The sequence below is a fragment of the Rhinichthys klamathensis genome, unplaced genomic scaffold, assembly GCF_029890125.1.
Source record: "Rhinichthys klamathensis goyatoka isolate OS25496 unplaced genomic scaffold, OSU_Roscu_1.1 h1tg000210l_1, whole genome shotgun sequence".
Classification (NCBI taxonomy): Eukaryota; Metazoa; Chordata; class Actinopteri; order Cypriniformes; family Leuciscidae; genus Rhinichthys; species Rhinichthys klamathensis.
In genome coordinates, this window is record NW_026606735.1 from 1,627,128 (window position 1) to 1,644,263 (window position 17,136).

Sequence of the window (17,136 nt, forward strand, 5' to 3'; positions counted from 1 at the left end):
TGTAAAACAGGCCCTTCTTGGAAAAACTTGGATTTACTAGATAAGAGCTGGGGTAATGATTGATGCCTTTGTGTGAGAAGATTTACCTCTTGTGCTGATGGCTCTACAAGCAAAGGCAAACCAACATAACCTGTATTCATTTCTGTAAGTGAGGCACGTCTGCTTCTTACAAGGGGTACAGCTTCAGTTGCTGAGCTCTCAGTGATTATTGTCCCCATATCTTTTTTGACTGTCTTTGAAGTCATGACCAGAGTTAATTTGACTGAATTAGCTGGAGCAGTGCTCTCATTATATGATTGTCCAGTCATGGGACTAATTCTTAAGGATTCACTAGCAAGTGAAGTCTGCCTTATGAGGCCAATATGTTTATTTTGAGAAGGCTTCTGCAATGCTGGGCTTGACATTGGTGATGTCTTTATTTCAGAACATGTATGAGGGGATGGTGCCCGGGGTATGGAAGTTGGCACCTGACTGGGTTTGGCACTTTGCTTAAATGGCCCTCCCTCTAGCCTATCAAGTTGAGCTGGTGTTGAGGCTGACTTGAATGCTGCCTTTGAGGGCGAATCCACCAGGACTCTGTTAGAGCTTACCTGAGTACTGTTTGCCTGGGGCATCTGTTCTGAGGCTTGTCTAGCAAGCTGAGGTTTTTGTTTTTGTAATATGGGTGCTTCATTGCCACCACTGTCATTTTGTCTGGGAACTCCACAGTCTGGAGGAAAGTACTGTGGTCTGCTTCTCGGAGAGGGTGGAGCAGATACAGTTCCGAGAGGTACATCAGACATTGTCAAGAAAAGATTGCTGACCTCTAGAGCTGGAAAGGTGACATTGATTTCTTTCACTTCCTTCTTTAACTCAACAGTCAGATCAGTAGCCGCTGTCTCACTCGTGTCAGATGTCTCTTCAATCTGTTTTTTAACTTTTATTTTTGTTGTGGTAAAGTCAAAGACATCCAGAATACATCTTTCAGCATGAGTATCTAATGGAGTTTTCTCATCATTACCTTTGTCTTTTTTGATCATGGTTCCAGAGAAATCCATAGGTTTACTACAAAAAAAAGAGTCGACTGCCATTTGAGGTTTGTTAAAAAGTAAATTCTGTGGTGGTGGCAATGATATTCTTTGATTTGACATCACTGTGCAAGGTTTTGGCTTTGAGGGAACTACTTCAGTCTTAGAGCCTTCATAATTAGACACTTTCTCTGAGCCTTCAAAATTCAACACTTTATCTGATAAAGGAGACTGTTTTGACTGTGATGGCTGTCTTGCCAGTTTGTGTTTCTGAGACACAGCAGAGGGCTTAGAAGCAATACTTGTGAGTTGCGTGCTCAAAACTGAGGCTGGTGGAGTAGGTAATACTTGAGGTGTGGTGGTTGCACTGGGCTGTCTAAACCCATCCTGCCTTGTTGAACCTACTGGTGTTACAGGAAGTGTCCTAGTTGATGTATTTGGCTTTCCATTGCTCTTCAGTAGATCAGGAAGTTTTCTAGAAGTGGCCTGAGGTTGTGGTGTAATTGTAGATCCTGCTGTTGCAGTACTTTTAGCTGTTTGCGGTGCAGTAGTGGTCTTTTCAACAAGGTTTCCAATGGTTAAAACAGGATGGGAAGTTTGCTTATTCTGAGTTTTCTGGTCAACAGGCTTATCATCTACATGTCCAATCATGATTTCAGGAATTGAAGGTTTCATATTTGAGGGATAATGTCTATAGCCCACTGATGAAGTAGACATAACTTGAGAAGAGGACTGTGGCACAGATACTTCAGGAAAAAGGTCTTTAATACCCTGATTTCTCCAGTATGGCCCTCCATAACATGGATTATTTGCTTTCCTTGAGAGGTCAGTTGCTTCTTGTTGCTCCTCTGTAGAAATTGTACTTGGCTTTTCTGAACCCATTTTTACTTTTTTGAGTTTGTACACACTGAAGTCAACAGGTTGCTCTGTCTGTGCATTTATGGACTCCTGAAACATTTGGGAGAACCACTCAAGGTTCATGTTCATAATCCTGTCTCCTTTCTGTAGAGCTGAAGACAAATCAACAGGAGCATTTAAGAGCTGCGAGTCACACTGATTTTTTCCTGGTATCCAAAGCACTTCATCTTCATTGAATAGAGGTATTTTAAAACCACAAAGCGTCACTTTTGGTTTGTCTTTTTTATGCAGAATACTTGAGATATTTTCAGTGATTTGTTGTAAAACAAGGTTCTCCTCTGGGGTTGCACATGCATAAAGGTGCTTACCAGCCCTATCAGTCAAAAGAGAGTATATATATTCTTCATCCATGTAAACATAATAGCCACAGTCTCCTTCCTCAGCTGGCCACCACATTCCCTGCTCTAACAAGGACAGCCACTGCTGGTACCACTCAGAATCTTCAAAAAACATGTCATCCTCTATATCTCCACTAGTAGTCATAGCGCTACTGAGGTTGACTGCACCTGGAGTCAAATCCAATGGCCCCTTTTTTTCAGCGAGTCGTTTGAAGAAACTTGAGTCAAATTTAAAATCCAAATGTGGTTTCAGGATCTTTTTTGAGGCATTTTTGCCATTTAGTCTACAGTCTGACATTGACTGGGATGAATATATTTTTGCTGTTGCATCCATTGAGAGGTTAACAGCAGCTGCTTTCTCCATCCAAGGCTTTTTGCTTCTTTTATCACTGAAGTCATCTAAATGGTCACAGCCTCCCCAGGATTTCCTGTTTGTGTTACTCATGTCAAATACAAAAATATCCTCTCCATTTGCTAGTGGAAGACTACTTTGAAATGGCAGATTGACAACATCCTGCCAAGGATGTGAGGGTATATGGAACTGACTAGGATCCATATTTTTCAAGTTCCACCATTCAGGTGTCTCTACTACAACTGGTTCAGAAGGTAATGGCATTCCCACTTGATTTGCAGAATAACAGTCTGGAACTTGTGTTGCTAGGGTCTCCAATAGAGCATAATCATTCAGTTGCTGCCAAAGAAGAGCTTCTATGAGACACTGATGTTCATATAATTCTGGGGGAATCACACCATGCTCAGCAAATGTATACAATAGATCTTGGTATCCATAATTAGTGGACGTGCCATATAAGAGTCTATGGATCTCCCCCATGTACTGTTGCGTGGACTGCACTGCAGGATGCAGATTAGCAGGTTGTTGAGAAGCTTCACTTACTAATTTGTTTGACTCTAAACTCCCGGTGCTGCTGGTAACTGAAGTAGTGGGCTCATCTTTACTCTGCTTAGACATTAGTCGATCAAGAAAGCCCTTCTCTTCGTCCTTACTTTTTGCTGGAGAGTCATTTTCACAGGCTCCAGATTTAAAAATCCCAGAAAGCACACCTGCACCAATATTGGAACTACTTTTTGTTTCTTCTTTGGTCTGAAGAGAAGGAAGTTTGGATGAAGTATCTTCCTCTGATGCCTTGTTAAATAATCCAGACAAGAAAACTTTTTGTGCTGAAACTTTTTGATCTTTTTCAACACCACCATCTTCAGAGGACAAAAGTTCAACTGGTTTGGCCCTCTGAATCTGTGGGCGGCCTTGACTAGGTTTAATTCCAGAATGGTCTTGTTGCTTCTGTTTCGGTCTCTGACCAGGAGAACCTTCATTTGTTGCTGTTGATTCTTCAGCTGTTGTAGTAAGTTTGCTCAAAAACCCAGATAAGATGCTACTAGACTCATTTTGCTGATTGCTTGCACTTTGAACAGACGTATTTGCTGGCTGATTGCTTGACTGAGTATGTTGTTGCACAGATTCATCAGAGGTGGCCATTTTGAAAATGCTAGAAAATAGACCACCAGACTGTGTTGCTCCTTGTGACGCAGTCTGACCTTGACGTTGTGGACTTTGCAGCTGGCTTCCAGAGGCAGAATGTGGCTGCTGTCCTACAGAAGGTGATTTCTGAATTGCAGCTTCTGAACCGATTTTCAAAAGACCAGAAAGAAGTCCACCCGATTGGCTTGGAGGGGATGGCTTCTGGGTAGAAGTTTGACTCTGTCCTGATACATCTGGCCTACTTGTTTGTTGGTTAGGCTGACCTACAGGAACAGATTTTGTTGACTGAGCTGGAGTATCGACTGATGCAAGTTTGTTGAAAAGGCCTGAAAGCAAGCCCCCTTGTGGTGGCTCAGGAGTTGGTGTATGAGAGGGAATCTGATTTTGTCTTTGTAAAGGCTGCCTGTTTCCCTGCTGCTGTTGACTGGTTCCAGGTGGTTCTTTTTGTGACTGTGTTGGTGTTGAAAAAAGCCCAGAAAAGAACCCACCCTGCTGGGGGGCACTTTCATTTTGACCAGATCTACTGATTTGCTGCATGGTTTGTGACTGGGGTTGTGCAGTGGCAGTATCTGCAATCTTATTAAGCAACCCAGAGAACCTTCCGCTTGGTCCATTTTGTGGTACCTGGTGAGGTGGAACTTGGTTTTGTCGTTGCAAGTTGTGTCTGTTAGTTTGCTGTGCATTAGGTTGACCAGAACAAGGGGCTTCCTGCTGTGGATGACTTTGGGGAGCTGGATCTTTGGCATTATTAATGTCTGAAGCACTCATACCAAACAGGCCAGAAAGGAAACCACCTGTCTGAGAAGGTGACCGTTGTTCAGGGAGTTTAGTGCTCTGTTGTGAGGCCAGGGTATTATTTCCAGGATGTGTCTGTTGAGGAGCACTCTCTGGGGCTGTTAGCTTGTTAATAAATCCTGAAAACATTCCACTTGCTGTAGCAGGTGGAGGTTGTGGCTGTGCATTTGGTTTGCTGGATTGTTGTTGATTAGGCTGACTGCCAGGGCCACTTGGCTGTTGTGACCCTGCAAGAGCATTCTCTGTTAGTTTTAGAGCCCCCCCCAAAAGTCCTCCTGTTTGACTTGGAGGTGGTTCAACTGGCTGCGGCTGAAATTGTAGTTGACTCTTTGTGTCTGTTTGTTGTTGACTTGGTTGTGGACTACTGCTCTGTTGTGATGTTTGGTGCTGCTGAGTTTGGGATACCTCTCCGGGTGCTGGGACAGTCTCAGGTTTGGCCAACTTCAAAAGCCCAGATAAGAATCCTCCAGATTGAGGCTGAGGTGAAGCTCCTTGAGATGGCTCATTGGAGGTGCCCTCCAAAGCTACTTGCTTAGTGACATTTTGATTTTCATGGCCTGGTGCTGACTGGATATTTGCTGTTTGGGGGCTTGAAACTGTATCACTGGCCAATTTGAATAAACCAGAGAAAATGCCAGTGCTCTGCTGTGGTTGGCTGTGGCTTTGAGTATTTGGAGGTGATTCTTGAAAGGAGCTCCCTTCGTGGGAGGGCTGTTGCTGTTGTTGGCCTGCTAATTGGCTGCTTGTGGTAAAGCTTTCTGGGGCAGCCATTTTCAATATTCCTGACAACAGTCCTCCTGACTGAGGAGGTGCAGCCCCTGGTTCATCCTGGTTTGAGTTCTGGGTGCCAGTAACAGTGGAAAGTAGCCCTGAGAATAATCCACCCTGTTGAGGTTGACCAGAATTTGTTTGGGGTTTGTTGTTGCCAGATAAAAGACCAGATAGCAAGCCCTGAGACTTGGGGTGTGGTTGTGTATTAGTTTGTGGCTTTGGTTGCACCTGAGACTTTGGACGACATTGGTCCTCTGGCTTAGCATTTGCTTCCTCTTGAAGTTTAGATGGATTTTCATTTCTCTCAACTTGGTCTGCATCCAGTGTATCTATTTTAATCTCACTTTGATTTTCAGTAGACAGGCACTCATTATGATTTTTTTTAACTTTTTCTATGACTATATCTCCAGAAGCTTCTCCTACATTGGCTGGTTTTACAGGATTCACAACAACAGTGGGAATACTTTGTACAGTTGCTGTTGGCTTTGATGAGGCTTGTGTTTCAATCTGTGGCTTTGGTGGTTCGGTTGGACTTGCTTTAAACAGATTAGAGAACCAACCAGTATCTGTATTTCCTTTGGAAACACTTTCAAGCAATGCAGAACGACTGGACAGTGGCGATTTAGCATCAGTTTGGGGTCCGCCAGGTCTAGATGGATTGGGATCTTCACCTGTTGTCAATTTTAGAAATCCAGAGAGCACACCACCTTCTTGTTTAGGCACCTGAGTACTAACTGGAGCATCAGAGGAAAAGAAAGGAAGCTTTAATTTATTGCCAAAAGTACCAGACACATCCTCAGATTTTGGAGCCTCGACTGGCTTAAAAATAGAGAACATTGAGGGGGCCTCAGCTGGCTTATCATCAGGTGTATTGTTTGATATGAGTGAGTTCAATGACTTCTTAAAGGGGCTAAAGAATCCAGTGTCTTCTGCAGGTATGTGACTGACAGACTTTGCTTCAGTTTTACTCTCTCCAAGCTTGAACATAGCCCCTCTGGGCATGGAATCAGGTAATTCTCCAGATGATTCTGTTTCAGGTAAGATCTCTACTGACCCACTTCCTGATCCCCCACATGAGGACTGGTGCTCAGGTTGTGTGCCAGACCCCTCTAAAGAAAAACTCTTGGATTTATCCATTGATGATTCTTTAGACTCTGTGTTTCCCTGAGATATATTTGGTTGTGAAGTATTTTCAGCACTAGATTTGTCTCCAAAAAGCCTGAAAGGGCTCAATCTTCCAAGCACTGAATCAACCACTGTTTGAGTCTGACTTGGAGTGGAGTCCTGAGTTTGAGAGCCACTTGAATCAGTAATGTTTGTAGCATCTGTCTCTGATGTGGCACTAGGTGGTCGACTGACCCCTGGCGACTGAAATGGCAACAGTGACTGCAAAGAGAACTTCTTATCTGCACTGGCTTCCTGATTAGCAGGTGGTACAACAGCGACAGGAGTTGGACTACCAGTGGGTTTAGGTATGAAAGAGAACAGTTTGGAAATACCAGACTCTGCCTGGGGAGGAACTGGAGAAGGAGTTTTTGCTGCCATTTCTGTTGATTGTGTCATTTCAGCTGCTGGTTTAGTATTTGTGAATGAGTTAAGCAATGAGCTCATGGCATTTTTAACACCCGTAATACCTTGTTCTACAGCATTTTCCTCTTTTACCTCAGCTGGTTTACCCTCAGTTTTCATTTCTTCACTCCCTGTTTCTGTTTTTGTGTCAGATTTCTGCATTGATTCATATTTACTAATTTCCTCCTCTCTTCCAGCCAGATATTCTGACACAGTGTCAACTAAGTTTTGAAGTTCATCCATAGTATCATGATACCCCTTATTTGGTTGCTCCACAGGTGACACCATTTCATCTGGGCCCCTTGTGCAAATATCCCCCATGCTACTATGTTGTTCATAATAGCCTTGTGACCATTCATCATAAGAGGAAATATATCTTGAGTTATTGTAGTAACGGTCATATTCAAATTGTGCATTCTCTTCTACAAACGCAATATCATCCAGCTCCTCTTCAGACCCAAGAGAGAACTGCATTTCATCAGATCCTACAGAACCGTATTCACTTCTTGCTCTCATCCTGGCTTCCTCCTCCTCACAATAAGTTGTGTAGTTCTCAAGGGTGTCTTCAAATGAGGTTTTGGCCCACATCCTGGTTTTGTACAACAGCCCCTCCGTGTTTAATGCTTGGTCTGCCCTGCGAAGTTGCCTAATTGAAGGGATGAGGGAAATTTCATCCTCAAAATTTCTAGCTTCCTTATAGACCAAACGGACCTCACTGCTGCCTGTGGCTGTTCTCCTGATGGGATTTCCAGATCCATCATACTCCTCAGCGTCCTCAGGGGACATTGCATCACACTCTACTGTCTGGTAGAACTGACTGCCTTTGGAGTCACCCGGGCTGCTCACGATTCTATAAATTTCACTCTTGGTCTCATCATCATCATCCCACGTTTTCTGCGCTGGTTCCAGGTAATCATCCAGTATGTTGTCATTCATTTTGTATTTGGTCTCCCAGTCTTCAACTCCCATGCCTGAGTCTACTGGAATCATCCGAACATCATCTGTACCACTTGAAAATCTGATGTGCCAAAAGCATGTATGAGGATGAGAATGAGAATGAATAGACAGAGAAATTAACAAAATCTTCAAATCAAAATATATAGATGAATAAAGACAAAGAAATAAAAATAAACATGTATGAAACAACTGAAATGATGTAAAATATTTTCTGAAGGTAGACTGACGGCAAAAAAATGACTTACCTTTATTTTTTATAACTTAAGCGACTCTTAGATATTATGACTTGGCTTCATAGATTACATCTTGAACATAAGTGCATTTTGTCTTACTGCATGACCGACTTTTGAACACTGCACTTGTGTTTAACTTGTTCAAACCTAAAACAAGTAAACAATTTTGCCAGTGCAGTAAGAAATGCACTTATATTCAAAACACATTATCTAAAAACAATTCATAGTAGTTTATTCAGGGTTGCATCAAAAAAATGTATCCTGTTTAAAGGATTTTTAGATAACGTGTGGGTAATGCAATATTTTAAAATGTGTTTGTGTAATCAAATGTTTCAATATACCTCTGTTCCCTTCCTTCTCTATAATCCAAGTCATAGCTCTGTATGGAGTCTGTCCTAGACTCTTTTGGCAATGCCTCATGCTGTAATCTTCGACCAATGGGGTACTGATGTACGGAGGAATTAGGTTGAGCTGTGGTGTGGTATCGTGGAGGCCTGCTGTTTGTCTCACTGCGATAATCACTGTCCCTGTCATCCACAGCGCTGTCGTGGTCATCGAAAGCTACAGCACAATGAAATCCAGAAGTAAGTAAAGTCTTGTCAGGGAGGACTGCACCTAAAACTGTATTTGAGTGTTCAGGGCAGAGACTCCAATGTACAAATTCAAAAGGATAGTGAACATTAACAAAGCAGTGACAACAGTGTGATATGCTACACTCCATAATAAACTAGTTTTTTTAACAAATTAAAAAAATATTATACAAGCAGTTATGTTATGACTTCATATTAAAATGAAAAATTATTTTACTTTTAAAAGTTTATTTGTCGGATCACTGCATAAAAGCTAAAAGGCAATTAAAAATTGTGAAAATTATAAAGAAATGGTGACCAGTCACAGCATCTTCACTTTACCTTATACAGTACATATAACATCTTAATGTTGAAAAAAGTTCATGGAGATGTTATTTTTCAATTACACATTTCTAAATACAAATAATACACAACAAATAAATGCATGAGGCACAAATAAATGGTAAATGAAGGAATGATGGAAACCCAAAGTGGGAAAGGAAAGAGAATAATGGAAAACCTCAGTTTGCATACTGTATGCATGCACTAAACTTAATTATATTGTATGTACGCTACTAGTTAATGGCTTGGGCACACTGACACATTATTTATTATTACTATTTTCCAAATTTTAGAATAATAGTAAAGTTAACAAATAAAAACAAAATGGATTATCAAATACGTTTTAATTCAATGCTAAGCTTTGCAAAGAAAACCACACACGGGCACAATTTAGATTTGTCCTAAGAACTAATTTTAAGAATATAATGCTTTAATCAAAAGGTTTGAGATGGCAAACAAATTTAGTAGTGTGGAAAAACCTTTGACGGGTAGTGTATATTAGACACCTTAGATGTCTTAGATTCTTGTCTACTGCTAAAAAAAAATTTTTTACTCAAATAATCACTCTCAGAATCTGTATGTGTATTTGTGTTGTTTAAATCAAATTCTCTGTTACAAGTGCAGCCAACTGCATCTAATTCACTCTTTCTCTCTCTGTGAATGAATACATCGTAAAAGAAAGAAAGAAGTAAAGAAGTGAAGATGATGAGTTCCAACACACAAAATACGTACTCTGCTGATCATTCCACCCAAAGTATGTCCAATTGCCTAATGGTGTGGAGAAAGTTAAATAGCAGAAAACAGTTGTAATTTATAGCTGGATAACCCACAGAGTTTAAAACATGCAGAAAAATCTACTTTCTTATTCATATAATATCATAAATCTACTCCTGTTCTTGTTACAAAATTTCATCAACTATGTCTATGAATTACTCAAGGGCTTCATGGTTGCTTAAAGGAATAGTCACCCAGAAATTAATTTTCTGGGATTATTTACTCACAATCACGTTGTTAGAGAGACTGACAGTCTCAGTATTCACTTCCACTGCATCGTTTTTTCATACCATGAAAGTAAATAGTGACTATCATAGCATCATTCTGCCTACTATCATCGTTGATGTTTCAAGTAAAAAAGAAAGTCATACAGGTTTGGGGCAAAATTAGGGTAAATGTTGACCATTTTTATTTTTTAATTAAAAGAGAATATTGGCAATATTACAACAAACAGAACATAAAAGTATGAACGACATAATCATCAGGACTAAATGCATTACAACAGCTATTATTTACTGCCATCTATTGGCTTAAAGGGGAAATGTCATGTAGTTTTCCTGCACAGTAAAAGCTGAAAAGAGAATACTTACAGCACTGGGAGGGTACTGGGGGCAGCTGTCTTCTCTGTGCTTCATCTTGCAGTGAATACTAAAAAATAGATGGGAAAACAGAAAGTTTTTCAGCTGACATCAGCTTCATAAATGAGGTGAATCAAATTATGTAAAATAGAGGCCTGCTTAACCTTATTTTTACACTGGCTTAAATGACAATAAACCATATCAGCTAGAAGTCATTTGTAACTAATCAGACGTGACGTTCTTGTGCTCTAGTCTTCCCTCCATTCGTTATACTGTCCAGCTCATTGGTCTTTTGGCAGTATAAAAGTGTAGTAACTCGGTGCTCACAGCAGGTGGCAGAAGAAGATAGTTATTTCCCTAAAGAATTCCTTTTTGTTGTTGTTGTTGTTGTACCAATACAATATTGATGAAAACAAAATACAAAATACCGCTCCATACTAACATAAACCAAATCAATACACATTTGAAAATACAAATCTAAAGTTGAGTTGTTGTTTTCTGTTAAGATCTATAAGATCTATTTTCAGTCTATGGCTTCAGAAAATCTTGAAGAAAATCCCAGTCCGAGGTTGCTGCATATTTAAAGGCAGCTTTACCAAGATCAATTCTGACAGGAGGTACTGAGATATGAGGGCAAGTGACCCAGTAAGGCTTTCTATATTAATAAATACCAGTTTATTGTTCTTCGAATGGTTAATCAAGACCAAACAACTCTTTTATACAATGCACAGTGATGTGTTGACAATTTACAATCTGTAATAAATCTTTAGACATCATGATACAGAGCATCCAGAGAGGCAAGGAGGAGTATGTTGATACACTACAACCCCATAGTCAAGAACCGGTAAGAAGGTATATATTATATTGCTGCATCTAAAAAGAAAATTATTCAAATTCAAGAAAAGGATGTTCTAAATTCATATCTCAAACAAACTTCACTAGAGTCATTTTGAAAAATGCATTAATATTGTTTAAGAATGCAATAAATAAATAAAGATTTTAAATGCCATGGCTCATAAAGAAACATGTTACTTCTTCTACTGTAAATATTAACACATCTCTACTCCAACTAAACACACACAGTCTGTACCTCATCATGTATCCTCATAGAGTTGATGCGCCCCAGCTTTTTAGTCCAGTACTGGGCCTCGTCGTCGGGTATATCTGCACAAGCCAACAAATAATGGAGAAATAAGGGGGAAAGAAAGTCCAATATATTCTGATAAAACAACACAACACAACAACAGTTTCTCAACTTTAGTCCTGGGAACCCACCTATCAGAATGTTTTGGATGTCTCACTTATTAAAACACCTGACTCAACTCTTTAGTGTGTTGAATAGGGAGACATCTAAAACATTCTTGGTCCCAATGACTGTTGAAAAACACTATACTATACTATAATAATGAACAGGACTACCAAAAGGGAGCTCAAAGCGTGTGTCCAGCAGCACTTGGTGAGGAGTGGGGTTTTTAGTGCCATATATCTCATCTTCCTTCATCAGAACCTCAGAATCCAGTGAGGTCCATTCTCCAGGCCCCTCCTAGAGCAAGAGAGAGAGAGAGAGAAAAAAAACCTGTAAGATGTCATGACAACTCTGACTCTGAGATACAGTGCATGAAATAGAGATAGACACCAGCATGAAGATATTGCAGATAAAACACATTTGGTGATGCGTTTTCATCCACCAGTCAAAAATTGTAAACCTGAAAGCTTAATAAAATAAAAGCACTCCTTTCCACATCAAGCCACATGCCTTATATAGTTTTATAATTTACATTAGTTGCACAAGCGCTGGGTTTATTTTACTTAAGTAATACTTAAGGTGAGGGGTTTAAATTTTTTAGCTTTTTAAAGTACCATTGGTTATATTTATATACCCTTCAATCCAGTGCTCTCAAACTCGCGGCCCGCGGGGTGATATTTTGTGGCCCCCTACTTGACATTAAAGTTTAATGTTAGTGCGGCCCGTCGTTGCGTGTGCCGCGTTTTATTTTATTATTTTATTTTTTATCCCTTATGGGCTACCATAGATAGTCTCGTGACAGCTTACGGTGGGTTTGTTGTCAATTGTTGTCATATGCTGCGTCCCAATTCGCATACTATCCGTCCTAAATAGTATTCGAAAATAGAATTAGTACGTCCCAAATCGTAGTATGTTGAAATGAGTGTCCCAAAGAGACCCGGATGGTCTACTATATCCGGTCAGAATCCGATGTGCAGATCGATGCGCACTCTAACGGCTGATATTGCCCACAACCCATCGCGCGCTGGATGAGGATTCGGTTAGAACTACAAACACGAGTGAAAAGTGTTCAAAAACTACAGACATGGAGGACGCGCGAGTCCGACGGTTATGAGTTTTAGATAAAGGGGTTTGAGTGATTAATTAACAGTATCTAACCTGACGAAAATGTATTTATTCAATGTTGTCCACATTATATTGCATCTGCAGCAGCACCCACGACTGGCAGATGAACGTGCCACAACATTTCTCTCCGAAATCGGCGAAATGGTAAGAAGTTATATAAGATTGAATGGAGGATTTTAACTGTGACGAGATGATTGACATGCAGGGCAGTTTACGGTGATAGGATGCACGCGACAGATCTGTCCGTTAAAGATGACGAAGTAGTATGTCCCAAAGCTTGCCTACTCTTTTGCTACACACTCAAAAGTATGTACTTTTTCTTCACAAAAAGAGTACATACTTTTAGGGCGTAGTATAAGTAGGCGAATTGGGACGCAGCAATAGACAACCGCGAAGTACAAACATACTGCGCCTGGAAAAAACGAGCGCGTCGCTTCAATTATGAGCGCGCTTGCCGCGCCTACATTTGAAATAACGAACTTGAGCGCGCAAAATATGTGAGCGCGCGATATATGAACGGCCCCTTGTCGAGCTACCACCAATCAGGCCACGAGCTACTGGTAGCTCGCGAGCGACGTGTTGGAGATCCCTGCTCTAAAACAATGTGAGAATAATCATTTTGAGCTTGTAATATGTGTCCAACAGGTTGATAAGAAGGTTTGCTTTGATTTGTGCAGTCAGTAATTTGAGACACTATACATGTGTAGAAAGAATTAAATAAGACGGGCAGACATGACTGCAAATATTTGTATTTCAAAAGCAATAATTGTTTTTCTAAGTATAATAAAAGGAAATGTGCCTTCCAAAAAAAAAAAAACATTCAATATCATTAATGTGTTGTATAAAGAAAATAAAAAGGACATAAGCAAATATAAATATCACAAATATGTGTTATAGACAAAGAAAGTTTGTAAAATGAACTTCAACTGTCAGAAGGACAGCTCATGAAGAACCAATCATGTACAGAAAGAAATGTTCAAATTCAGAGGAACAGTTCAGAAGAAACGTTAATAATAAATATTGAGAAGATTGGATCAGTTGTGCTCCTTTTTTGTAATACTTGAATACTATTTTTTTGTGGAATACTTGATGCGGCCCAGCCTGACCCCGACTCTACATCCAGTGGCCCCCAGTTAAGTTGAGTTTGAGACCCCTGCTTTAATCCTTAATTGACTGTGTCTTGATTTAATCAGACCATTAATAATATAATTTGCGCTGTTGACGGGCACCCTGGGGTTATTTCATAACTGTCCAGTTGGAAGCAGTTCAGGCAAAGTTTCACATCATTTGCAATGCCTTCCCCTCCCACCTCAGCTCCGGGCATGACTCAGATGGTCTTAATGTATCGTGTGAAAAGGGGTGGGAGTGGCACTTTCATGCCTCACTAGATAGACAGCTGAGTTGAGATGTGTGACTCTTGAGGGCATGTTCTCTGTATTCCGTTTGGCTGGTGGTGCCCACTTACCTCATCTGATTGCCGGATAGTGTTAAGTGGGATCCATGCTGTTCCTATCAAGGTGTCCCAGATGAGTCCTTTACTCCACACCTCCACAACCAGACCCAGGTCCAGACGATTTATCTCACTTGGGCCACAGATAGAGACACAGAAATAGAGATCAGGGGCCGTATTCACAAAGAATTTTATCTTACCACTAGGAGTACTCCTAAATCACACTGAAATATTTTAGCTAGGAGTTTTCTCTTAAAAGTTATTCACAACGCCTTTCAGACCTACACTTAGTGAGGAAAAATGACAACTCCTAAACTAATGCCGAGTTCAGACTGCACGATTTTCAAAATAATCGGGTCACTGTTGTTTTCACACTGCATGACTATCTGGGGTAACATTCAGTTGCTGCTGTGTTCACACTGCACGATGGATCGGCGACAGGAGGTTTCACACTGCATGACTTTACAAAAGAAAGAATCGCCGACAACTTCTGCCTGGTCCGCAAACTACGTTTCACAACCAAACAAACGCGAGAAGTGATAGGAAATAACGGAAGATCACGCGTGCGTGAGACCGGAGTTCTCGCGCGACACTGAATTTGTTATTAAAAATGATAGCCTACAAATTGTCTGTGCACTGATTTGTAGCGAAAATGAACAAAAAAAACAGTTTATGCAGGAAATGGTTGGGAAGACGAGGGGACTGTGTTTTGCAAAGAGAGTTGGGGGTAAATAAATAATTTAGCAAATGTCCTGCTGTTGCTGCTGGTCATGCAAATGTTTGTGCTTTGTTTCTGTTTGATATAATTGTAAATATAGACCAATTTTCAGTTGGTAAACATGGTGACGTTTTTATGTGGGCGGAGCTTAGGTGGTGGCAGAACGATCCCTCTGGCCGCTTCACTAACGTAAAGTCTGCAAGTTTTGTTAGCTTGTTTTTAACAATGACTGGAGAAAATCCGATTTTATCTTAATGTGCAAGGCCACTCACTGTCCAGGACCGCGATTGTTATTTGCAAAAGTTAATTTTAACGGACAGAACCAGATTGGCCGACCCGTACTGTAGCCTACACGCTGGACGATCTGACAGGATTAACGTTAACGCGACCTCCGGTTGAGTGTCCTGACTTCTACACCTACCTGATAGAGAAACGGAGGGCATATAAATCTTTAGATGCCTATAACTATGTGCTGAATGGTCATGTACAAGTTGTGTGGTACGATCCGCAGTTCTGCCTAGCCAGCACCATGAAGACGACAATGTAAAGAGTGACATTACGGTGCAATTTTAATGAGGTGAATATTTTCTAGAAATAAAAAGTTGCAGATAAAGCATATTAATTTTTCATTGATTCTTGCACCCAACAACACAACAAGATGACATTTAATAATAAGAAGAATAATTTAAGATCCTTATTTTGTAGCCGAATCTGTGCTGGTTTGTATTTGCCGCCTCCAGTTTTCCCTTTGTTCTGCCACCAGCTAGCGCCGTGACGCAACTGTGACGTCGGCTGGAAATTGGTCTATAGGCCTATCTATTAAAATACTGATATTCTGGTCTATAACTCCTCCTCCTCCTCCTCCCTGTCTCTTGCTCTCTCATTGGCTGTCGGTCATCGCCGATGTAGTTTTCAGTCAGAACACATTCACACAGCAGGATTGTGAGTCGCCGACAGGTCCAGATATTTAGCATGCCAAATATCTCACGGGCGTCGGCGACTCGTCGGTGATTCTCTCAGATCGCGTCTTTGCTCATTCACACTGCGTGATTGTCACTCGCGTGAACGAGCACCGATTTGCCTGTGATTTCGGGCATTTGTCGGCGATTTCTCAAAACCTGTCGGCGAGCCAAAATCGGGGCTAAAATCGTGCAGTCTGAACTCGGCATAAGAGTGAGTCTTCGTTGCCATGGATGACGTCAATTCTCATGCACGAGCTTCCTCGCAATGATCACGGTGATTGGTTGTTAGATTACAGGGCCATCATGCGGAACATAACACAGACGCAACAAATCATGGAATTACGACATCTAAATATGTCTGTGTCCTACACAAAATAATAATAGTAATGTCATCGAAATGCATATATATAATGACATGTTTGTGCAGGCCCCAGTGAAGTGTAATTCTAAAAAGGCAGAGAGAGAGAAAAGTTGTGAATTAAATTAAATCAAGGTAGCCTAATACCCTTATGAAAACCGCTACTTGCCTAATAATGAAAAAACGACACTTGCATTAACACTTGCTTGGTTAATTGACATCCTATTAGCCTAAATAGACTACTTAAAGCAAGGAATTGTTGCTCCTATTGAAGTAATGTAGTAGTTGAATGACGGTGGATTATGAACTCGCCAAAACGGAAAAGAAAGCCCAACTGGACGCAGGATCAGTTACTGCTGCTGGCCCAGTTGGTGCTGAGAAAAAAAAAGAAAAAAAAAAGGGAAATTCGGAACTGGGATATCAAGCAAAAGTAAGCGTGAGAATGGGAGAGGATTTGTTAGCAGATCAATGCAGCGTTCCCGCTTGTGTCGCGGACCCCGGACGACTGCGAGAGGCGGTGGTATGCGCTACAATCCTTTGTGAATAGGTCTTAGTGAGTTAGGAGTCCTCTCGACTTCTTTTAAGCTGTCCCAGACTTAGGTGCTACTTTTAGGGCTAAAATGCTTCGTGAATTACTCTTAGTGAAAAAAATGAGGAGTCCTAAAGTTAGGAGTGACACGCCCATTATTTTTAGGAGTTGCTCCTAAATTCGCCAGTTAGGAGCTACTTTTAGCCTTAAAATTCTTTGTGAATACGGCCCCAGACCATCAACAAACATGCATACATTCTTTGTTCACCCACACCTCACTGTGAGTTTAAGACACTTCATCAGTGTCCATTAGGGGAGAGTCTAAAAATAGCTTTGCCAACAGTAGGTGAATTCAGAAAATGTACTAGGCAAATATTTTGCACAGACCATAAAAATTGC

General features: G+C 40.9%; 1 protein-coding gene across 1 annotated transcript in view; it reads right to left on the minus strand.

Annotated features, from left to right (window-relative positions):
• Window positions 1–17,136, minus strand: part of LOC130097148 (protein unc-13 homolog B) — a 112,779-nt gene that overhangs the window by 67,662 nt on the left and 27,981 nt on the right. The window contains exons 4-9 of the mRNA XM_056263878.1: window positions 14,186–14,303; window positions 11,769–11,892; window positions 11,440–11,513; window positions 10,362–10,419; window positions 9,730–9,765; window positions 8,428–8,647 (exon numbers count right to left, since the gene is read on the minus strand). Of these exons, the coding sequence (XP_056119853.1) occupies window positions 8,428–8,647; window positions 9,730–9,765; window positions 10,362–10,419; window positions 11,440–11,513; window positions 11,769–11,892; window positions 14,186–14,303 (630 nt within the window). The remainder of the gene's footprint in view (window positions 1–8,427; window positions 8,648–9,729; window positions 9,766–10,361; window positions 10,420–11,439; window positions 11,514–11,768; window positions 11,893–14,185; window positions 14,304–17,136) is intronic.